Source organism: Lupinus angustifolius, chromosome LG09 (assembly GCF_001865875.1).
Source record: "Lupinus angustifolius cultivar Tanjil chromosome LG09, LupAngTanjil_v1.0, whole genome shotgun sequence".
Taxonomy (NCBI): domain Eukaryota; kingdom Viridiplantae; phylum Streptophyta; class Magnoliopsida; order Fabales; family Fabaceae; genus Lupinus; species Lupinus angustifolius.
In genome coordinates, this window is record NC_032017.1 from 131378 (window position 1) to 154667 (window position 23290).

At 34.4% G+C, this 23290-nt stretch overlaps 5 protein-coding genes across 5 annotated transcripts; 1 reads left to right on the plus strand and 4 right to left on the minus strand.

The window, feature by feature from the left end:
- Nucleotides 101-4139, minus strand: LOC109357014. Its single transcript, XM_019600689.1, has 8 exons — nt 3838-4139; nt 3124-3168; nt 2856-2985; nt 2488-2551; nt 2301-2349; nt 2123-2220; nt 941-1079; nt 101-340 (listed from the first exon to the last, which is right to left on the minus strand). Exons 1-8 carry the CDS (start codon nt 4126-4128, stop codon nt 194-196), a joined length of 963 nt encoding a protein of 320 aa, XP_019456234.1. The 5' UTR covers nt 4129-4139; the 3' UTR covers nt 101-193.
- Nucleotides 5948-7545, minus strand: LOC109357016. The gene is made up of 3 exons (XM_019600693.1): nt 6918-7545; nt 6755-6818; nt 5948-6359 (listed from the first exon to the last, which is right to left on the minus strand). Exons 1-3 carry the CDS (start codon nt 7076-7078, stop codon nt 6063-6065), a joined length of 522 nt encoding a protein of 173 aa, XP_019456238.1. The 5' UTR covers nt 7079-7545; the 3' UTR covers nt 5948-6062.
- Nucleotides 9031-12047, plus strand: LOC109355967 (protein ABA DEFICIENT 4, chloroplastic-like). Its single transcript, XM_019599271.1, has 6 exons — nt 9031-9163; nt 10025-10250; nt 10789-10889; nt 11105-11233; nt 11321-11409; nt 11675-12047. Exons 1-6 carry the CDS (start codon nt 9119-9121, stop codon nt 11820-11822), a joined length of 738 nt encoding a protein of 245 aa, XP_019454816.1. The 5' UTR covers nt 9031-9118; the 3' UTR covers nt 11823-12047.
- LOC109356892 (MDIS1-interacting receptor like kinase 2-like) lies at nt 13553-19942 on the minus strand. The gene is made up of 3 exons (XM_019600509.1): nt 19915-19942; nt 14619-17539; nt 13553-14197 (listed from the first exon to the last, which is right to left on the minus strand). Exons 2-3 carry the CDS (start codon nt 17518-17520, stop codon nt 13839-13841), a joined length of 3261 nt encoding a protein of 1086 aa, XP_019456054.1. The 5' UTR covers nt 17521-17539; nt 19915-19942; the 3' UTR covers nt 13553-13838.
- LOC109356137 (probable leucine-rich repeat receptor-like protein kinase At1g35710) lies at nt 19703-23100 on the minus strand. Its single transcript, XM_019599474.1, has 2 exons — nt 20346-23100; nt 19703-19998 (listed from the first exon to the last, which is right to left on the minus strand). The coding sequence occupies exons 1-2, from the start codon at nt 23098-23100 to the stop codon at nt 19703-19705; spliced, it is 3051 nt and encodes a 1016-aa protein (XP_019455019.1).

The window sequence follows — 23290 nt, forward strand, 5'->3', positions numbered from 1 at the left end:
TTGCACCAACCACAACTCTTCATTCACATTTCATTCAAATCCAAAAAGATTTTTTGAGAGCTCATGCTTAGAAACAAATACATATGAATGCCCATAAAAGTAACTTTCTATATCATTTGTATTGATTTGAAGCAAGTGCTCTTAACAAAGTGGAGAAAAGTGAAGAAAGATTTCCTCTGTTATTTCCTAGTTCTTACTCATCTAAACCATTTAGCCATGAAAGAATAACTTCAGCACCTTTCTCCCATGAAGTATCCAACATCATGTCATGAGCAACTGCTTCAACACATATTGGTGATACACCATAAAAATCTGCTGTTTCTTTAAGTCCCTGTGCATCCTATAACCAACAAAAAGTGGAAATAATTCAATAGACTGAACAGTGTTATTAGCAATGTATTAAATTGCGGACCACATCACGTGATGCAGCCACAAATTGCAGTTGCGGTGACCGCCGCAACCGCATCACACTGCAATTGCAGTGTGATACCGAATCACAGTGATGCGACCACAACAGGCCGCATCAGGTCGCAACGCAACCGCATCGGGCCGCATCAGATCGCATCGATGTGAAAATTATGTTTTTACTCACAAAATAATCCGCACCACGACGGCCGCAATCACAGTAACTGCAACTGTGACCACAATTTAAAACACTGGTTATTAGAGAAGTGCTATTGGGCTGAACAGTTTTACAAACACACATATATGTATATATGTGAGGCAACATAGTGTAAAAGGCTCCAACTTAGTTCTATCAGAAACGGGTAAATGTACGCAGCTTAGCTACACTACCAAAAAAGCTATTTCTAAGATCCGAATCGGAGACCTCCGTGTCACATGGAGGCAGCTTTACAGTTGCACCAAGGATTACCATGTTGTCTATATACATTTGCGCATTATGCTAACAAGTATCATTTACCGGACGAAAAACACATACCACGATGAAGTCATTCTGTGCACCCAAAACAAGAACTTCAAGAGGGCAGTTTGGTACAGAAGGAACTGGAAGTGATGCATTCAGCTTTCTTAAGTCAAATAATGGCATCCTTGAACTTTCTTTCATTAGCTCTTGATATCTGAAATATGAAAACAACCCTTAAGAACTATAGTTCATACTATTGACAACCAACATTCCATGACTCCAACTTTTTCAACATCAATGTCTAAAACTTTTACTAAACAAGGGAAACAAATTCAACATGTTAATGATGAATTGATGAAAATATTATGAAAATGCATGAAAGCGTCAAGCACGTGCATCTCTAGATGATAATCATCAGATTATCATTCATGCACCAATTACAATACATCTTTGACAAAGGAACTAGATTAACATTAGAAATGAAGTAGGGCTAACTAGATCTTAATACCAGCCGGCACATACCAAATGCAAGAAGCTTTGGAACAACAACAACCAAGCATTTACCTCACTAGGTGGAGTCGGCAACATGGACCGAACGAAACCATAATGGTCTATCGTAAATCATCAAGAAGCTTTGGCAATGATGGGGAAATACACAGAAAGTCCAAAGAATAACTACCCGAAAAGTCAACTTGAAGTTCAACAGGAGTTCGACATTTTCACTTATCGGGGTTTATAAATCTAGTTTTTAACTATTTTCAGAGATAAACATTCGTTCCCTATTGACTTCTTTATTTGAATTTACTCCAAATAAAGTTAGAGTCAAATGAATCAATCTCTTTTACTACCAAAATCACACATTCTATAGTTTTGAAGATCAATGTGTTAACCTGTCATGGCTTCATGTTAGGCCTATTTGTTAAAAGGATTTTCTTCCTTTACCCCCACCCCATTATTAAGCTCCGGTTACAACTTCAAATGTTTTGGTACATAACTTAGAGGACGTTGGGAAGAGCTTATTTCAACAAGCATATTGGAGAAGCTTATTAGAAAAAAGTTTTTAGCTTATTTCACAAGAGCTTATTGAATAAGCACTTAACTAAGTTGTTTACCTAAGCACGACCTTCATTCATTCACACAATCGATAGTTTCACTTCCTTGTTCCATACAAGTAACAACTCGAGAAACAAACCTTTAAAAACAGATATTAAAAAAATTCAATGGAAGTGCTCTTGCGTTTGATCCCCGGAAACAAACCTTTTAACAATATGATCTTCCATTGTGGCCGAGAAAAATGTCTCCTTACAAAGAGAAAGAGAGGTTTGAAAAGCTTTTGCTGCCAAGCTGCGTGTCACCTGAACGGTCGTGGATATATATACATATAAGAAGGTACATACAGAAAAATCGCCTTCTTCAGAAAGGTTAGTACAAATACCTTGAAGGCTGCAATCGGATTGGAAAACAGATATCGCCAGACTAGCCCACTAATAAATTTTTTAAGAATTCTCAATCAGTGTAAGCAAATGTAAACATTTCTTATACATATTTCTCTATCTTTGACAAATAAATGATTTTCACCAATAAAAAGACAAATGATAACACTGGAGAGTTTATTTAGTTACCTATTACCAGAAGGAGGCACGGAGCAGACAAGGACAGCTCCTCGAAGCTTCGGGTATAAATTTTCTAGTTATAGAATAAGTTCAAACAGAATTAGCATAACGAATCGGAATTAAAATACTGTAATGTGAAGTCACAGCCATCCATCTAATAAAATCTTAAAATGCAATATATCTGTACTGTAATAAAAATTAATAATGTGTTGTTTTGGCCCTATTACTATAGTGTTTTCGTGCCAAGATCGAAGTAACCCGGAATAATAATCTGGTCGGAAAAGTTCTAAAACATGAACCTATAATCCAGGATCCTCTAATTTAAGCATTTCAAGTTCAAAAAAACATGTGAAGAGTAAGTGACAATCAGAAAGTACCTTTCAGTTTGTCACTCCCTAAATTGGAAATATAATACTGAATAATAAGTCCACCAAACGAGTGCCCGAGCACAATTGGCGGTGATGCAATATTTCGACTGATGAAATCTGCAACATCTCTTGCGTGCGTCTACTGCACAGTTAGTTACAAAAAAGAAAAGGAATTATAAAGACAGTAATCCAAATGAAGTTTGTCTTAACTTATCAAACAAATATTGAAAGTTCATAGAAGAATAAAACTTAACTAGGAAAGGGAGAGGTACTATACCTGAAGCGTGCCGGCAACTGAATCAGAAGGTTCATCGCTTTCACCCTTCCCGCGCAGAATACATGCCAGAGCAGTATCAGACAATCATGCTAACAATATGAAATCACCAAAACTAGAATAAAAGTGTAGATAACAGTGAAGGCATTGCAACAGCAATTTTTGTTTTGTTTTCCAAACCGAGAACATCCACATGTACGTGAGGCTAACTCTCCCGGCGGGCATTTTTTCCATCCACAAGACTCGAACCCGAGACCTTGCTTAAGGGGAATCATGTACCACTTGAACCAACGTCTCTTGATATTGCAATGACATTGGGATGTATGCAGCCATAACAACATACAACACAAGCATGCAGGTATATATATATGTATAAATGCACAGTTTGCTCACATCAGACAAGAGGAGAATTGAAAAAGTTTATAAGTAGAAAAAGCTCATAGAAGTAATGTCTGAATGTTTTGGTTTAAAACGGGTTTTCTCAGTTGTGGCTCTCCGATCTTTCCATACCCTGATAACAAAGGAACTCACCATGTGGTTATATAAAGCTCTAAGAAGAGCAACACTAGTCACAAACACAAATCCTTATCCTCTCGTAGTTGTTCAACTCTCCCGATGACGTAGACACAAATTGCCCGAACACTCCCTACCTAATAGCTAGTCAAGCAGGAAGTGAAGGAACTAGTTTATAAAGAGAGAGAGAGAAGTGGGACCCACCTGTCCTAACAAGCTAAGAGCATAGCAATCATACCCAGAATCTGAAAAGAAAGGTAACCAATGTTGAGCCCAACACCAAGCAGCATGATAACTTCCATGAACAAACACCAAAGTTTGGTTCTTTTCAACATTCTTATGCTTCTTCTTCTTCTTCTTCTGCACTATCACCTCCATGCTAAGACCAGATGGTAACTCATGGAAAATACGAGATTGCCCTTCCTTTAGATCAAATGGAACCCTCATCTTATTGGTTTTACCACTCATGACAGCAGAGAAAACATGGGGCTTCATGAAATGGAAAGAACAAGAAGAAACAGAAATAGACATTGTCTTTTTTCTTCTTCTTTTTTCAAAGTTTTGATCTTTGAAGAGGAATAATGCAATACAAATATAGAATTAGAAAGAGGGTTAAGGACAATAGTGTGGCTGCAGAAACATAAGAGAAACACAACAACAACAACCTATTCACACTTTCTACACTGTTTTTTGATTTTTTTTCTTTTCTTTTTTCCAATAGTGACTCTTGTGAAGAAATTGGGTCACGACCGATATCGGTCAAGTAACCACAAATTTTGAAAGTGATTATTTTTTTACCAAAAAAGTGAAGAAATACATTAGTAATATAAAAATATTAACCCGAATATCTAGTGGTGTAGTAAGGCTTCATTTGATCTTAAGTCGACGGTTTGATTTCTGAGAGCGACATTTGTTAAGAGAGACGGCCAATAACCTAAAAATGATTAGTTCTTTGCCAAAAAAGTGAAAGATGTATTGATACTACCAAAAAAAGATCAACCCGAATAATAGTTTATTAAAAAATTAAATAATTTGAATAGTTGTTTACGACCTATTCATATTAAAATTCAATTTTATAAAAAAGTAAATAATTGTGACTGGTTTTTTTGTTGCATTTTTCACCAAGATCATAAATTATAAAATTATAAAAAATACAGTTCTCAAAATACATAATTATTAGCACTTCACATAAAATATTAAATTCATACTAGTGTTAAAGTACATGGAAATATAATACACATAGATTTAACAAAATCCAGATTCTTTTCTCATTCATTAGTTGAACAATTGATTATAAGTTTCATGAGAAAAATTTACTCCTTCAATTTCAATATCAATATCATGTCACTCAATACTATCTTATTCATTATCATATTCTACAATAAAAGTTTACTATTTTAATAAAATTGAATGCTTAATTTAAAGTGTTTAAAAAAGTTGATAATAAATGTGTTATACATGGGTCTTTTAAAGTTAAAATTTCTTAGGATAAAAATTAAATCAACTAAAACAATTCAAATTTTTATTTGGTTTGGTTATTGTTATTTTGTACTAAATATTGGATAATAAAAAATATGACTAGTCAATCAGAACAAAATATCTAATTTCTTATCCACTTACAATAAAAAAAATTCGTGATGGCTCGAAACCAGACATGTAAGCTCGGCCGAGGCCTGAATTTATTGTTATATGGTCAGATTGGATTAAAAAGTCTAGTTTAAACAAAATGTTTGAAATTTTCGAACTTCAGCGAACTAGTTTTGACATTCTAATTTTATCCTTTCATTTTTACTTTTTTATGGACTATCATAGGAGGATTGTGAGTTTTCATTCTCCTTGTTTCATATCATTAGTAAAAAACTTGCCATTAGCTTTATATAAGTTAGTTTTCATTAGTAAAAACCTCAACAATGGTGTAGAAATGTAAATATTGATATTTTTTAATGCAAAAATGGAAGAAAGTAGGTTTATACTTTATGGAACTAAATAACATCTCAAAGTTCATCTAAATATATTCATAGGACCATTTCTATACACAACATTCTTCCAGTGATCACATAATAAGTTTAGATGGTGTTCAGATACAACTGAGCCAACCATCTTATTTACAAAAAGAACATGTTCTTCTAAATATCCAACCTTTTCAACAACCGACAAAGATCGCATGTCTCTAACGATGTCTCATTCTCTGTCCAGACCAATCAGAATGCTACATTCTCTTACTTGTTTTATTTTTTTTTTTTTTATTCATATGGCAATATCTGATTGGCCCTAGACAAGAAATGAGATACTGTTCGGGACGAGTGATCATATGATTTTGCTCAGTTCCCTTCAACTACTCTAAAAGATAGATACCATACCAAAAACATTGCATACTCTATATACACCACTTTTACAAGCTCCTTCTATATACACTTTCTGAATGGAGTTTAAGCAACAGAGGGGATGCTGGAATTCTTGTGATCCCTACTGATGCAATCAAATCCTTCTACTCTAACTGCAGCCGGTTTCGGTCCATACTTTGTTCTAGCACATCCTGCTTTATGAGATGCTGAAGTTGGAGATAGTAAACATAATGGTGAAGAAATACTTGACATAGGAGTGTGTTGTTCATCCCTAAATCGAGCATCGTTGATCAAGGGATTACCAGCCCGGACCGGAGGAGACCCGAAAAAATATGGGGGAGATGAGACCAACTGATTTGCATATTCTTCCTCATAAGTCTCCTGTTGAAACCAAGATGAAAATTAATCAACCAAAGATAAAGACAAATAACAGTCATTACCGCGAAATAAGTACACACAATGCTAATTGTATGCAGATCCATTCACAGAAACTATAAAATTTGGAAAAACTATGTCTAGGTCCAAAAGCATTCCAGTAGAAAAGTGGACATATGAAGATACTAACATCGTACCACGGTAAATACCACAAACACTGCTCATAAAAATCAATATCTAAAAGAATTAAGAGTTTGTTTGGTTTGTGGAAACGTTTTCAAATTTCATAATTATAACAGTGACCCGTGTTTTCATTCTATTTCCGGTTGTAATTGTGACTCCACGTTTTCACTATGTTTCTTGTTTTCAATGTGAAATGGTGAAATACATACACCACTTACCTTCTTTAGAATAATGTCTAGTAGCTCTGCCCCAGCTTTTGAATCAGACTCCTCAACTTGTTGGCTGATAAACAAAACCAAAACACAGAACAGATCAGACTCTCGTTACATTCTAAAAGTCGGAAATGCCATCAAAAGGGGATCGATTTACTGTAAGAGTTACCTAAAATGCCATCTTAAGGGCCGAATAGACATGTTTGTTAAAACCCCGACTCTGCATGGCTTAGGGCAAATGACAGGGCCATTCTGATTAGTAATGGGAAGAGAGCCTTTCATCCCTTCACAGGCTCCGAAGGCATTCTTCTGAAGATCATAATAATTCATCTTGAAAAGCAGTTTAATTCCACTGTATAACACCAAAACAATGAAAATTAACAAAAAAATATTCAGGAAATGTAAATAACATATAATGAAAGATGAAACTTGATTTTATTCACAGGAACCCCAATTATTTATAAAGGGGATGGGAGCGTATTATCCGAGATCATAAAATCACAGCTCAATTTTCCAACAGATCCATTTACCCTGCTCAATTCAATGACTTAATGCCTAGGAAACACGGATAGTCGGATACGACAACATGGGACACAGACACGACAAAGACACAGACACGACAAAGACACAGATACGGTCAATTTTCAAAATTACAAGACTGGACGTGGCGATGAGACAAGGTAAGACATTAATGTAAACTTAATGCAAAAGTACAACTCATTAATTAAAAGAGAGAAGTAATGTTGTAAAAATTAGTATGACTTTTGTAAATGTTATAAAATGTTAACTTTATGTAATTATTATTGTGACATTTCGATCTATATCAACAACAAAGCCTTAACCCCACCAGGTGAGGTCGACTACATGGATATCGAACAACGACACCACACCACTCGATCATTAATCAGTTCATTGTCAAAGTCATAGAATACAATTTTGAGTGGTGACATGCACACCCCAACAACTATGAAGTTTCACATGATTCATAGGTTAATGCATGAAAATGGGAAACCTAAACTTGAGAAAGAAAATCAAAATCCCAATTCACTATTTTCCAATTTTTTATGACATACATAAAAAATGTTAGAATCATTTTCACAATTCAACAACATATCTGAGTTCAACCCATGAAAAAGTTTCAATCTTTCTCTTCTCTTTCTTCTGGGTGTCTCATCAAAAAGCCAGAATTATACCATAAAAAAAACAAACATAGATTTAAAATCAACAACCCAAAATCACTATCTACATTTTACAATTAGCTAAGTCACCAGTGACAGAAAAATTATTGAACAGATCTCAAATCAGAATTGAATATAAAAAATAAATAACAAAATTAGAAGAAATTGAGTAAAGTAAAGAAGAACACATCAAAGTAAAAAAAAACATGTTAGAATTTCAGTACTAGGAAACAACAGAACAAGAGAGAGAGAGAGAGAGAGAGAAACCTTTGGGTATGTTCCAAACAAAGAAGAGGAAAAAAGACAGCGCCATGAAAGTGGAACCTATTTATAGTACAGAAAAATGTGTCTAGGGTGTTAGAAAAAAAGGGGCTATACGGCGTCGTTTTGACAGAATAAATTATTAAATAATGATATGAGATATTATAAGATTTTCCCTCTTTTGTATAAAAATGCAGAATCTTAATTCACCAATGACTAGATTAGGTAAAATTATATATGCTTAAGAGATAAAAAGTTTTGATTTTTTGGTCAATCACACTATTATGGATTTGATTTCATTCTATCCAAATCTTAAATTTGTTTTATTTTTGTCAAAGTTTTAATTTTCTAGTCAATCATACTATTATGGATTTGATTTAGAGTGAAAACATATTTTAATCTCTTAAATTTTTTTGTTTATATCAATTTGATTTCTAAAAATTGATAAAACATATAATAGTCTAAAAAAGATTAATCATATATCAAAATTATTCTTTTTAACATTTCTATATTCCTAATTGAATTTTGACTGACATTTATAATCTTTTATATTAATTTGAATTTTTATTTTTATTTTTTGAAATCAAATTTGTATACACAAAAAATCATATGATACCAAAGTACTAATATTAACCGAATAATATTATAAACCAATTATTAATAAATAAATTATTACAATATGTTATTTTTTATAGGTAAGTGAGAGCAATGGATGTTGTTCAAGTGGTAAATTATTACAATATTTGTGAAATATTCTCGACTCGAATAAGATTATTAGGACCAAAAACTATTAGGTAAGTGAGCCTTTACTTGTTTGTCTCCCTCCTCATTTTCTGTTCTCTTTCACTTCACTTCACTTGGCAATTGTGTCACTCTTCTTTGTTTATATGAAGGAGTGATCACTGTTGCAGAATCTGGTTTTGCTTCAGCCATGTCTTTCTCTTCTTCCTTTTACCATTCTCCATTATCCATTAAGGTTCCCTTTCTTTCTTATCCACTCCCTCTTTCATTTCCTCTTATAAATGCAACTTTTTTATTTTATCTTTTTGTTTTCATTCTTTTTTCTTTGCTAAGCTTTTTGGTACTCCTACTCACTCTTTTGCTCAATGGGCTTTCCCTTTTAACTTTAAAGTTTTCAACTTTGTTTGAAATTTTCCTTCTTCTATACATTTATATCACAGTATCAATAACACAATTACTGATAAAATGGGCATTTGTGTCACATTTTCTGCTAAATTTGTTAGATTTGGCATTTGAGTAAAGACCCTGTTAAAATGACAAATTCTATTTTGATTTGTAAAATTTGCAAATAACAGAAATATCCTTAAATTTGTTCCCAAAATGGTCAATTTGGCCAACATTTTGAGATTTTTATGGACCAAATTGTCATTTTTTTGCTTTTATGGACCAAATTGTTATTTTTTTCCTTTTAGGGACTAAATTGTAAGGCACACCATTTTTCAGGGACAAACTCATGTCTTCATTCTTTTGATTTTCTGGCTTCCAAGGTGCATGTTGTTATAGTGATATTAACAGAGTGTTTATATTGCAAAAGGTTGCATGTGTGTCACCAAAATCTCTAAATTCACACACTTAACCCCTTATGTAGCAAGTACCAACTATGTGTTTCTTCATGTAGTCCTTGAATTGATCAGTCATTTAAGAAACTATATGCACGGCCTGCTTATTTCGTACCGAGGACAAAGTTCAATCATAATAAAAAGAGAAAGATCAATCAAGTAGTTCATTTATTCCTATGTATAGATAACATGGTGTATATTTCTGCTATCAAGATTCAAGAAGTTTGCTTACAATTGAGATTCTGTTTTTCTGATAGATTGATCACTCGGGACAGGCTATAAAACCTTGTGCCACAGTTGGGAAAGTACAAAATTTCCCTTTCTCTATCAGAAGTAACGGTGCTCAGATTTGTAATCAACGCATTTTGAGAAGTAGAGTCAGCGTAAGAAGAGATTGGAGTTTCATAGGAGGAGCTAGAGTTTTTAACCCGAAAGTTACAAGATTGGTTCATTATGCTAAAGGCGGCCGAATACATGCTTCATGTAATAATTTCTTTTGCCACATATACTAAATTTTAAACTCAGTTTTATGATACAAGGTTCCTTTGTCTTGTTCAAGTCCAAATTAATTTAAGCACTCTGCTAAAGTTTGTGGTTTTATGTTTTTGCACTTAGATAACATTTTATATCATCGCGCTTCTCACAGTGGAAACCTGAGGTTCTTTTATAACTTATAAGGTCTCTTTAAATTAAAACTACTTTCATGGTTTGCTGTAAATATGACTCGTGTAATTGGTCGCTTGGTTCTGATTGATATAGTGTCATTGATGCGAGATTTTTCCTTATTGATTCGTTCATATCATTTCTATACTTTTGTTGACTTGGTATTACTCACTACAGTCTGGATTTCCTTCATTATTCCGGTTGTGTATAAAGTTTCACTTTTAAATGTTGAATTTCAAAATTTTCTGCTGTAATGAAAGATGTCATGCTAATGAGTTAATCTATCATCATTAGTAATTCTATAAAGCAACACAGTGTTGTACAATATCAATATCGCTTTGGCCCCTTAATGTTTCAGGGTTCTCGGGACCTCAACTCGCTAGCAGAGTATTTACGTTCGGAACAGCAGCAGTGCTCCCATTTTACACACTCATGGTTCTAGCTCCGAAGTCTGAGTTAGTATGTTTCTTTCTTATTGTATTTGGATAAATTTATGATTACGGTTCATTAAAAAACTTTAGTTCATGATAATGTCTTTTCATTAATACACACTACACAAATAATATGGTATGTTTATGTTTGGTAAATTCTTTATTCTTCCTTCACATACCATTTATTGAGTTTATTCTGTAATCTATGTGCCTAATTCATTTTTCTTAAATGCAAGAATGCAGACTAAGAAGTCTATGGAAAGTAGTATACCATATTTAGTGCTTGGTGTTCTATATGCATATTTATTGTACCTTTCTTGGACCCCGGAGACTTTCCGACTGATTTTTGCGAGTAAATACTTGCTACCAGAGGTGTGTTTTCGTCAACAATGTTAAGTTTCCATTTCCGAAAGGTTTCTATCCAAGTGGTAACTATGCTATCTTGTATATTTGGTGCAGCTGAGTAGTATAGGAAAAATGTTCTCTAGTGAGTTGACTTTGGCTTCTGCATGGATTCACCTGTTGGTTGTTGATCTTTTTTCTGCAAGGTCCTGCATTTTATTTTGCCGTTTTCTTCCTTAGTATTGCTTTCTTATTGTTTCATTACTCTTATGATAGCAATGTTTACAACAAACTCTCTAAGACACTCTTCAACAAACTCGCTTTATCGGCAATCCCGTGTGAGGTCTACTAAATAGAGGGTGGACTCATGTAATTTAGCGGGTTCCACATAAAATCTGCCGAATAATAGTTCAAAAGTGTGTTGCTAGAACTTCTCATTCTTCTAATGGTATTTATGGTTATTGATTTCAGGCATGTTTTCCAAGATGGACTTGAGAACCATATCGAGACTCGGCATTCGGTTTTCTTTTGCTTGTTCTTTTGTCCCATTGGGATTCTTACTCATGTCATTACCAAAGCAATGACCAAAACTACAAGAAAAGAGGGTCATAGTATATAGTAGAGGATTACATTTGAAGTTTCAGAATTTGACAGAGATATGTTTGAGTTGAAGTAACCTATGAATGAATATCATGGCCACTTTTTATTTGTTGTTTGTAAACTGATATCATCAAAGTTTACACTAGTAACAAATGATGTATAGATTCTCAAACTAATATTGATTAGATGATGAGTTGAAGTAACAAAATTTGCACCTATGAAATATCATGATTGCATTTACTTATTTGTTAATTTTTCAATATCAATGTAATAGGAAACAAAAGGTGGGTTTTTTAATCATCTGAAATATTTTTTATTTGCAAGTTTCCATTTTAGTTTAAAGAAGTTAACTTAAAACAACTTATGAGTTTCCATTTTTAATGTATGTAATATTTATGTACTAATAATGTACATAAATATTAGTCTGAGTTGCTTTACTTGATCCAAGCTATTGCTGACCTTAGGGAGTTGTTGGAGCTTGGGCTCTAGGTAGAATCAGGTAGTTGTCGGTTTTGGACTATTTTGGGTGATTACTTGAAAAGAGATTCCAACATTCAAATCAATATTTATAGGAGTGTGCTTAGAGAGAGAAAGAGTGGTTTAACCTATTTATATTATAGGGTGAAGTGAATTGTACTTCAAGGTGAGATGTCATTATTGTAGACGGTGTGACTTTGTCTTTTTAGTAGTCTATCAGACTAATGTTGTAGATTTGAACTACCTCTGCTACGTGAGCAACATGAGCTTGTCCAGAGCTCAGGTAACATGTCCTTTGTCTTTGGCGTGAAGGATAGTTTTTGGGCGTAGCAAACACTGACCTTGTTTTATTGCTCTCGTCCTTCCCCTTAGTTAGTCTGACCTTCCAGACATGATAAACTATCATATTGACTGAATCTTGTCTATTTGGAAATGATCTGTATTTATGTAGACCTGATCTTGTATGTTCGGTAATAGACCTCTGACCAAGATCTTGATCACTCATTTGATAAAAGTGATGAATATGATGATGAACTCCATGCATTTTACCATCTTGATGAATGCTACAACATTGTAAAAGGGTACAAGAATATTAATTCAGACATGTGGAAAAACATGATACATTGGTTGATTGAAACACATTGGAGACTCCAAACTTTGTCACAACAAACTCTCTTTCTTTGTGTCAACATTCTTCAAAGGTTTCTTTCCATAACTAGTTACAAAAAGAAGTTTGAGCTTGTTGTTCTAACCTCATTGATGAGGGATTCAAAGCATGAAGAAGAAGAAAGTCCTCTTTGTGTTTATGACTTGGAATACATGACATGATAGAGTTTTCATCTTCAATATAAGACACAACGTCTTTAACCAAAACCTTGAAACATTAATTACATGAACTTTTTCTACTTGTAAACGCTTTCACTTCTCCCCACAACTCAACACTTCCTAATCCTTATGTCTTTATTCATATGAACATGGAAAAGATGGTGTATTTCATATCTGAACTTAGCGTCACACACTACTCCATTTTTTCATAGCTTTAGTGATATTTCTTCTATTATGTTAAGTTGCATTTTAAATTAAGTTCTTAACTATACACAATGATTTTCCATAAGTGGAATGGTTATCTATCTATGCAATTTTTTAATTAAGCTCTTGAATTTCCAATTTGGCTGAGATGAAGAAAAAAGGCAGAAAGAAATGGGTGAAAAGCAATAATGAAGAATGTAGAAAATTCAAGAAAATGATATTTACTAATTTAACAACTATAGTTTTAAGGTTCAACACAAATTAAAAGGTTAATATCAAAAGAGACATTAAGCATGTAATCACCAAACACACAAACATTTCATCAAACATTTTATCTACAACAGAATAACAGAAAAGTTCTGATCTTATACCAAGTAAAATTGGTCAGTCTAGGAAACCACTTTTTTATTTACGGCTTCATATCATAAAAACAGTCTCTCTACTTACAGGGCAAGTTATTTACGGGTTCATTCCGAACAACAATATGAGAGTCTCGTGCATTGGACTGTCGTTACTTTAGTTCAATAATTCAATGGAGTTGTCCAAGTCTAATTGTATGAAACTGGTATTGTAAAGGTGATTTTCCTTTATCAAGTTCCTTAGAAACTTCCTCCATGGTTGGACGAGAATGTGGATTTGTACTCAAACAAGTAAGTGCCAACTTTGCAATCAAGATAATTTCCCCAACAATTGGATTCTTTGTTGGTTGAGGAATTCTTTGATCTAAAGCATCAATCAATAGCAGATTATTAGCAATTGGAACTGTTGATGATGACATAAACAATGAAATGAGATCTCCTGGGTGCTTTCCCATTATGATTTCTAATGCAAGTACTCCAAAACTGTATGCATCACATTTCTCATTCACTTCCATTGTTTGTGCAAGCTCTGCAAAGAAAATTTTGAAATGTTTTATAGGTTTCAATAGTAGCAACTTGTGTTTTCTACAAGGATAATTTTGCACATCACTTGTTTACATTCTAGAACGATAAAGTAGTTGTTTAGTGATCATGAGATCACAGGTTCAGATCCTGGAAACAGCCTTTCCGCTTGCGAGGTTAAAGCTGTATGTATACATGTACCTTCCCTAGACCCGACTAAGTGGGAGACTCGGGTAATGGACCACCCTTTTCTTTACTTGTTTACAATTTTCGTCGTTTTTGCGTTACTCGTATTCTTTCATTGGGATTGGTCTAACTTTTGTACAGGTGAGCCAATCCCTATGCGGAATATCGATATAACGAAAGTGATGTAAGTGAAAGATAATGTGATCATTTACATTTAGAAATAGAAGGGGAAAGGGTCTAACCTGGAGCGGCGTACCCGAAGGTGCCTGCAAATGCAGTCCAAGTTTTTGAACCATGAGTTAGAAACTTTGCTGTCCCAAAGTCAGAAAGATGAGCTTCGTATTCGAGATCTAAAAGAACATTTTTGCTCGAAATATCGCGGTGAATTATCGGGGGTGAGCAGTCATGATGCATATAGGATAAAGCATTGGCTACACCCTTAATAACATTAACCCTCTTTTCCCAATCAAATGCAGTTGCTTGTGTGTCCTCTTTTAGCATTTGATCCAAGTTGCCACTTTCCAAGAACTCATAGACCAAAAATGAAAACTGTGAATGCAAACAAAATCCATAGAGCTTTATAATGTTCCTGTGCTTTACTCCTGTCAAGGTTTGAATCTCACTTGTAAAAGCTTTTACACTCGACATTTCCTCACCTGTTACTGAATGAAGTTTCTTCACCGCGACAACCTGACCCGTAGGCAAATCGGCCTTGTAAACGCGCCCTTGCCCTCCAACTCCAATGAGATACTTGTCATCAAAATTCTCCGTAGCTTCAATGATAGTTTCAAACATCATTTTTCCGTCATAACTCCATATGGAAAAGTGTGCTTCAGTCTGTGCTTCTTGAGCCTGGACTTCACTCTTTCTTTTACGTCGACAAATAATGTACATTGAAAGTACCACTCCACAAAACACTAGTGCTAGGGGTCCCAAGATATAAAATAAAACAAACTTTAGGACATTGCGGCTCTTCTTATGACTGCTATCGGTTGAGCAAAGCAACAAGCCAGTAACATTACCACATAAGCCTCTGTTATTTTTTAATGATTCGATTGAAGCATTAAGAAAGGCTTTAGTATTCGGAATTGGACCTTCTAACTGATTGTAAGATATGTTGACAGTATTCAAGATTAATGTAGTATCAAAACTAGATGGAATGGTCCCGGAAAGATCATTATGTGAGACATTCAACATTTCCAAGTGCTTCAAATCTCCAAGCATTGTGGGTATTGTTCCGGACAACGAATTGTAACTAAGATCAAGAAATGCGAGAGATTGGCCAATATTAGAGGGAATGCTTCCTTCTATTTTATTGTTGCTCAAATTCAACTCTAGCAAATTTGGTAAGGCCATCACCTTTTCCGGTATCGTGCCACTGAACTCATTTCCTGCTAGATCCAAGTGTTGAAGATTCTGCAGCGAACCTATTTCTGTTGGAATGTTTCCAGAAAGATGATTGTTGCTGATCCTGAGTTCAACTAGTGATTTCAAATTCCCTAGCTCCTTTGGAAGCTTTCCTGTCAACTGATTCGATGAAAGGTGAAGTGCGCCTAGCTTGGTTGCATTAACAAGTTCTATTGGTATACCACCAGAAAGATTATTGTTTCGGATGATAAGCCGAGTAAGTTTAGGGCATTTGCCCCAATTTGGAGAAACTTGACCATAAAATCTATTGCTGCTCAGATCAATATAGTCCAAATTTGGATAGACGCCGAAGTCTTCCGTTATATTTCCTTCAATTTGATTTTCATCGAGCCTGATTCTAGTGACACTAGAGCAGTTCTTAAGGCTTGTTGGTATTGGACCCGAAAATTTGTTGTTATCAGCACTCAAGGTTTCTAAATACCCACTTGAGCAGATTTGTGGTGGCAAAGGACCAATCAAATTATTGTCAGACAACTGCAAGTTACTCAAGTTGGTAAGGTTATTCATTTCATGTGGAAGGCTACCACTTAGTTTGTTTCCGAATAATTGCAGGTCGTTGAGCTGTATCAAGTTTCCAATTGTCGAAGGAACCGACCCTGAGAGATTGTTTTCTCCAAGGCTGAGCAAATATAAATTGACCAGATTCCCTACAGAGGTAGGAATTGATCCAGAGAAGTTATTTGTGACCAAGTACAGTACATTGAGCTGTGTCAGGTTTCCAATAGTCGGAGGAATTGGTCCAGAAAGATGGTTTTCGGAAAGTGCAAGGATAGTCAAATTGACTAAGTTTCCTACATAGGATGGGATTGATCCAGAAAGCTTATTGATGCTAAAGTTGAGCTCAAACAAATTAACCAAGTTCCATATGGAGGATGGGATTGACCCGGAGAGTAAATTTCCGAAAAGGTAAAGAAAGTTCAGCTTGGTTAAATTTCCAATTTCAGAAGGAATAGTACCATAGAGACCACTTTCTGACAAATCAAGAAACTCAAGCTTTCTCAACATTCCAATTTCTTTGGGTATGGAACCCTTCAAGGTTGGATTATGTGCAATGCCAAGATAAACCAGGTTGCTCAATTTCCCAATTTCTATAGGAATATACCCTTCTAGATAGTTGTTTCCAAAATCTAGATGTGATAAGTTAGCCAAGTTTACTATGGAAATAGGAATTGACCCACTAAGATTGCATCTAGCTAGATCCAAATCATACAAACTCCTCAATGTCCACATTTCTTGAGGAATGGAACCATTTAAGAAATTGTAAGACATGTTCATATGATTAAGTCTTGATAAGTTACCAATTTGTGGAGGAATTGTTCCATAAAAAGAGTTGTTGCTAATATCTAAGCTTAAGAGGTTGGGTAAGGAAGAGAAACTAAGTGTATGAAGTGTACCTTTGAGTCCATAATTTGTAAGACTTAAACTATAAACTGACTTGGATTTATCACATAGAATCCCTTCCCATTTGCATACACTAGTAGTAGTAGTGCTTTTCCATGATGATAATAGAACTTGGCTTTTGGTGTCAAAACTTGATTTCCACTTCAATAGTGCATTTGCTTCACTCTCTATTGAATCAGTTGTTTCATTCATAGTAGCTGTGGCCAAAGATGCAATCTTTGAAAAACTTGTAACTTGGTTTGAAGAGAGTGTTAGAAGAATACATAACAATATGAAGAGATTTTGATATGATGATGCTACAAGCAAGGTTGCCATGAATTTTGTATAATTTGATATCAATGAGTATTGCACATGCTTCTAAGTGTCTGGTATATGGTGTTTGATGATAGAAGTTGAAGTTGGAAGATGCTTATACACATATATATACATACATATATATACATACATATAATATATATATATATATATATAATTAAGCATGTGATTTTAGCAAATAATATGAACACATTTTGGTTGTTGAAGTCTCTGCTTATGCCTAAGAAATGCTCCACTATGGTTGTAATATTGAAGTTATATTTTGCAAACATGGTCCATGCTTCACATCACTTTTTTATGGAAAAACGTGCATTATTTTTTTCTCTAAGAGAAAGAGAAAAAATGTGTTAGTGATGTAAGAGTTTAATATTATATAATAGTTTAAAATGTATGTATTTACAGTATAAAATTTTTTAGATCGTCAAACCATTATCTACTATTAATTTATATTATTTTAGTTTGAGAGTCAATAATGATTAATAAATCAATGATAGATAATTTGCTGATAGTATAAAAAACTCTTACTGTATACATATTAAATTCATTCTACAATACATAATTATTAATTAGTTAAGATTGGTAGACTTTTAAAGTTAAGAAATACAGAAATAAATTATGGATAATGTATTAGTTTTGATTGAATCTTTAAGATTATATAGTGAATAAATATTACATTTTTTTATTTGGGTATTACATAGAATGTAATATCTATACATTGATGATAATATAAATATTTTTATACAAAGTTAATTTATCATTCATTATTCACTTGTATTATTTCTATAAAATTCTTACTAGGTGGATATATTTGAAGTTAATAATGATAGAGTTGCTTTTGATATTCTTTATTCTGTATTAATGGGACCATGTTTCATTATTCCAGCTACTTTTGTTTTGTCGTTTTTGTTCTATATTAATGTATTACATGTTGAAGACATGATTATAAAGTAATTTATAATAATCACATGGTATGCATTACAGGTTTGTGTGATTATAAAATATAATTCTTCTTGAAATTATTAGATTCGATTTGATATTCAACATTCACATGCTTAAAGAAACATTTCAGCATTGACTATTAAGAAAATCCTCCATAAGAGTTGTTGCACAAAAACTATTTCAAAGAGGAAAGTCATAAAATTACCAGAGGTGTATGCAACCATTATTTTATAGGAATAAATTTTTTACAGGCCTCAAACATTTAATTATAGATAAATTTAATTAATGATTTCACCACCAAAAATTTCACTCCAACATTTATGGGACCTAAATAAAATTTTAGAAGTTAAAAAATTCACTCTAGACTTATTTGATAAACTTTTTAAAAGATGTGTAAAGTTTTCTCAAATATCAAGATATATGGATAGTAATGGGTCTAAATGGGTTCTGATAGTATCTTACCCAAATCCGCCATGTTACTTCATTTTTTGTCATAGACCCGTTCTGGAGCAATGTTGATATCCATTAAGTTTACTACCTGTGGGTCCTTGGATACCTAGTAGATCCTTGGGTATCTACAAATTCAAGCATAATGGTCCAAGTAAATCTAGTAAAATCATCTACTAAGGTAAGGAAATATTTGTAACCAAAAAAAGAGGGGACAACATAAGGACCCCATATGTTAGCATGAAGAATTTGAAAAGGCTTAATTGTTTCGGAAGTACTTGATGAAAAAGGGACTTTCTTTTGTCTAGAATAGTGACATATGTCACAAGGTTTTGAAGATCTAAAATTGGTGATAGAAGAAGGATATTGTTTATTGATAACATGCATAGCAAAATCAGAAATATGGCGTAGTCTTAAGTGCCATGAAACAAAATTAGTGCTAGAATTATTGTAAAAAGTAAAGGAACTTGGTTTGAAGACATGTCGTGTATGCAAGGTGAATAACCCTTGTTGAAGCCTAGCTGAATCAATCATCTTCTTGATATGGTTCTGCAAAATAAGACATTGATTCTTAGTAAATATCAAGTGACAATGTAAATCTTGAATCAGTTTATTGACAAAAATCAAGTTAACATGGAATTAGGAACATACAAAACATTGGTTAAGATAAAGGAGGTAGACAATTTTACAATTCCATATATGGAAGTAGATATCTTGCTACCATTGAGTAAATTGATAACCATTGGAGTTATGGTGTCATGTGTGATGAATTGTTTCACATCATAGGTGATGTGGTCTATGGCTCCAGTGCCCCAAGGAGCCACTGAAATCTTACATTACCTAAGTCATAGGATTGCACTGTGGTGTTGATGACAAAATTTGTAGTATTTGTAGTGTTGGCAACATGGTTTTGATCAACCTTAGCTTGATGCAGCATATCCAACAAACCTTGAACTTGTTCTTGGGTGAAGGTGTGATTGTAATTCTTTATAGGTGGAATGATTCTTGTTTCTGTATTGATATCTTCAACCTTGTCCAATGGAAAACCCATTGTGTTGTTTGCCATTCTATTGGATCTGTTAGATTGGAACCCTAGTGGGTATCCATGTTTTAGGAATCAAGTCTCAATGGTGTGTGGGTTCTTTGGCCATGAGTGCAGAATCTATTGATCTGGGATCTACCTACTCCACTAGTGAGCCTACCAACTCTCCCTCTATTCGAATCATTTCCTCTTCCTCTTCGATTTCTAGTGCTCCTAGATTGATAATCATGTCTAGAGTTTACTAACAGAATCTGTCATTTTGTTTCAATGTTGGGTAAGGTAGGATTTTCAAATTGTTCCTCTTACTGTATAAGCAATGAAAAGACTTTATTGATGTTGGGAAGAGGCTCTATTAACATAATTTGGGATCTTACTTGTGGAAATTGGTCACTCAAACCTGTTAGGAGCCTAATTGCATAATCTTGATCCCTATAAGCTTTCATTGATTCAACAGTACCATAAATACATGGTGTAGGACACTTACAAGTTCTTAGTGGCCTAAAGTTTTCAATTTCTTCCCATATAGACTTTAATTGGCTAAAAAATTCAGAAATAGTTAGGGTTCCTTGGCTTAGGTGACAAAATTCTAATTGCAATTTGGCTATATGAAAACCATCACCTTTTGAATACCCATCTTTCATATCTTTCCAGACGATAGAGACATTAACAATCCATAAAATTCGTGAGAGTATCATGTTATTGCATCTCACCCAGGGGTTCCTGTGCTTTACTCCTGTCAAGGTTTGAATCTCACTTGTAAAAGCTTTTACACTCGACATTTCCTCACCTGTTACTGAATGAAGTTTCTTCACCGCGACAACCTGACCCGTAGGCAAATCGGCCTTGTAAACGCGCCCTTGCCCTCCAACTCCAATGAGATACTTGTCATCAAAATTCTCCGTAGCTTCAATGATAGTTTCAAACATCATTTTTCCGTCATAACTCCATATGGAAAAGTGTGCTTCAGTCTGTGCTTCTTGAGCCTGGACTTCACTCTTTCTTTTACGTCGACAAATAATGTACATTGAAAGTACCACTCCACAAAACACTAGTGCTAGGGGTCCCAAGATATAAAATAAAACAAACTTTAGGACATTGCGGCTCTTCTTATGACTGCTATCGGTTGAGCAAAGCAACAAGCCAGTAACATTACCACATAAGCCTCTGTTATTTTTTAATGATTCGATTGAAGCATTAAGAAAGGCTTTAGTATTCGGAATTGGACCTTCTAACTGATTGTAAGATATGTTGACAGTATTCAAGATTAATGTAGTATCAAAACTAGATGGAATGGTCCCGGAAAGATCATTATGTGAGACATTCAACATTTCCAAGTGCTTCAAATCTCCAAGCATTGTGGGTATTGTTCCGGACAACGAATTGTAACTAAGATCAAGAAATGCGAGAGATTGGCCAATATTAGAGGGAATGCTTCCTTCTATTTTATTGTTGCTCAAATTCAACTCTAGCAAATTTGGTAAGGCCATCACCTTTTCCGGTATCGTGCCACTGAACTCATTTCCTGCTAGATCCAAGTGTTGAAGATTCTGCAGCGAACCTATTTCTGTTGGAATGTTTCCAGAAAGATGATTGTTGCTGATCCTGAGTTCAACTAGTGATTTCAAATTCCCTAGCTCCTTTGGAAGCTTTCCTGTCAACTGATTCGATGAAAGGTGAAGTGCGCCTAGCTTGGTTGCATTAACAAGTTCTATTGGTATACCACCAGAAAGATTATTGTTTCGGATGATAAGCCGAGTAAGTTTAGGGCATTTGCCCCAATTTGGAGAAACTTGACCATAAAATCTATTGCTGCTCAGATCAATATAGTCCAAATTTGGATAGACGCCGAAGTCTTCCGTTATATTTCCTTCAATTTGATTTTCATCGAGCCTGATTCTAGTGACACTAGAGCAGTTCTTAAGGCTTGTTGGTATTGGACCCGAAAATTTGTTGTTATCAGCACTCAAGGTTTCTAAATACCCACTTGAGCAGATTTGTGGTGGCAAAGGACCAATCAAATTATTGTCAGACAACTGCAAGTTACTCAAGTTGGTAAGGTTATTCATTTCATGTGGAAGGCTACCACTTAGTTTGTTTCCGAATAATTGCAGGTCGTTGAGCTGTATCAAGTTTCCAATTGTCGAAGGAACCGACCCTGAGAGATTGTTTTCTCCAAGGCTGAGCAAATATAAATTGACCAGATTCCCTACAGAGGTAGGAATTGATCCAGAGAAGTTATTTGTGACCAAGTACAGTACATTGAGCTGTGTCAGGTTTCCAATAGTCGGAGGAATTGGTCCAGAAAGATGGTTTTCGGAAAGTGCAAGGATAGTCAAATTGACTAAGTTTCCTACATAGGATGGGATTGATCCAGAAAGCTTATTGATGCTAAAGTTGAGCTCAAACAAATTAACCAAGTTCCATATGGAGGATGGGATTGACCCGGAGAGTAAATTTCCGAAAAGGTAAAGAAAGTTCAGCTTGGTTAAATTTCCAATTTCAGAAGGAATAGTACCATAGAGACCACTTTCTGACAAATCAAGAAACTCAAGCTTTCTCAACATTCCAATTTCTTTGGGTATGGAACCCTTCAAGGTTGGATTATGTGCAATGCCAAGATAAACCAGGTTGCTCAATTTCCCAATTTCTATAGGAATATACCCTTCTAGATAGTTGTTTCCAAAATCTAGATGTGATAAGTTAGCCAAGTTTACTATGGAAATAGGAATTGACCCACTAAGATTGCATCTAGCTAGATCCAAATCATACAAACTCCTCAATGTCCACATTTCTTGAGGAATGGAACCATTTAAGAAATTGTAAGACATGTTCATATGATTAAGTCTTGATAAGTTACCAATTTGTGGAGGAATTGTTCCATAAAAAGAGTTGTTGCTAATATCTAAGCTTAAGAGGTTGGGTAAGGAAGAGAAACTAAGTGTATGAAGTGTACCTTTGAGTCCATAATTTGTAAGACTTAAACTATAAACTGACTTGGATTTATCACATAGAATCCCTTCCCATTTGCATACACTAGTAGTAGTAGTGCTTTTCCATGATGATAATAGAACTTGGCTTTTGGTGTCAAAACTTGATTTCCACTTCAATAGTGCATTTGCTTCACTCTCTATTGAATCAGTTGTTTCATTCATAGTAGCTGTGGCCAAAGATGCAATCTTTGAAAAACTTGTAACTTGGTTTGAAGAGAGTGTTAGAAGAATACATAACAATATGAAGAGATTTTGATATGATGATGCTACAAGCAAGGTTGCCATGAATTTTGTATAATTTGATATCAATGAGTATTGCACATGCTTCTAAGTGTCTGGTATATGGTGTTTG

Excerpts from the sequence above, each read along its gene's own strand:
- LOC109357014 (XM_019600689.1), bottom strand. The coding sequence starts at position 4,128 with ATGAAGCCCCATGTTTTCTCTGCTGTCATGAGTGGTAAAACCAATAAG. Across the intron at positions 2,986-3,123 it reads CAGTTGCCGGCACGCTTCAG|ACGCACGCAAGAGATGTTGC; the intron begins GTATAGTACCTC and ends ACTGTGCAGTAG. Across the intron at positions 2,552-2,855 it reads AGGGAGTGACAAACTGAAAG|AAAATTTATACCCGAAGCTT; the intron begins GTACTTTCTGAT and ends TTCTATAACTAG.
- LOC109357016 (XM_019600693.1), bottom strand. The coding sequence starts at position 7,078 with ATGAATTATTATGATCTTCAGAAGAATGCCTTCGGAGCCTGTGAAGGG. Across the intron at positions 6,819-6,917 it reads CCCTTAAGATGGCATTTTAG|CCAACAAGTTGAGGAGTCTG; the intron begins GTAACTCTTACA and ends TTTGTTTATCAG. Across the intron at positions 6,360-6,754 it reads TAGACATTATTCTAAAGAAG|GAGACTTATGAGGAAGAATA; the intron begins GTAAGTGGTGTA and ends TGGTTTCAACAG.
- LOC109355967 (XM_019599271.1), top strand. The coding sequence starts at position 9,119 with ATGTCTTTCTCTTCTTCCTTTTACCATTCTCCATTATCCATTAAG. Across the intron at positions 10,251-10,788 it reads CGGCCGAATACATGCTTCAT|GGTTCTCGGGACCTCAACTC; the intron begins GTAATAATTTCT and ends TTAATGTTTCAG. Across the intron at positions 11,234-11,320 it reads GTAAATACTTGCTACCAGAG|CTGAGTAGTATAGGAAAAAT; the intron begins GTGTGTTTTCGT and ends TATTTGGTGCAG.
- LOC109356892 (XM_019600509.1), bottom strand. The coding sequence starts at position 17,520 with ATGGCAACCTTGCTTGTAGCATCATCATATCAAAATCTCTTCATATTG. Across the intron at positions 14,198-14,618 it reads CTTCGGGTACGCCGCTCCAG|AGCTTGCACAAACAATGGAA; the intron begins GTTAGACCCTTT and ends TTTTCTTTGCAG.
- LOC109356137 (XM_019599474.1), bottom strand. The coding sequence starts at position 23,100 with ATGAATGAAACAACTGATTCAATAGAGAGTGAAGCAAATGCACTATTG. Across the intron at positions 19,999-20,345 it reads TGCAATTAGGCTCCTAACAG|GGTTCCAATCTAACAGATCC; the intron begins GTTTGAGTGACC and ends GATACCCACTAG.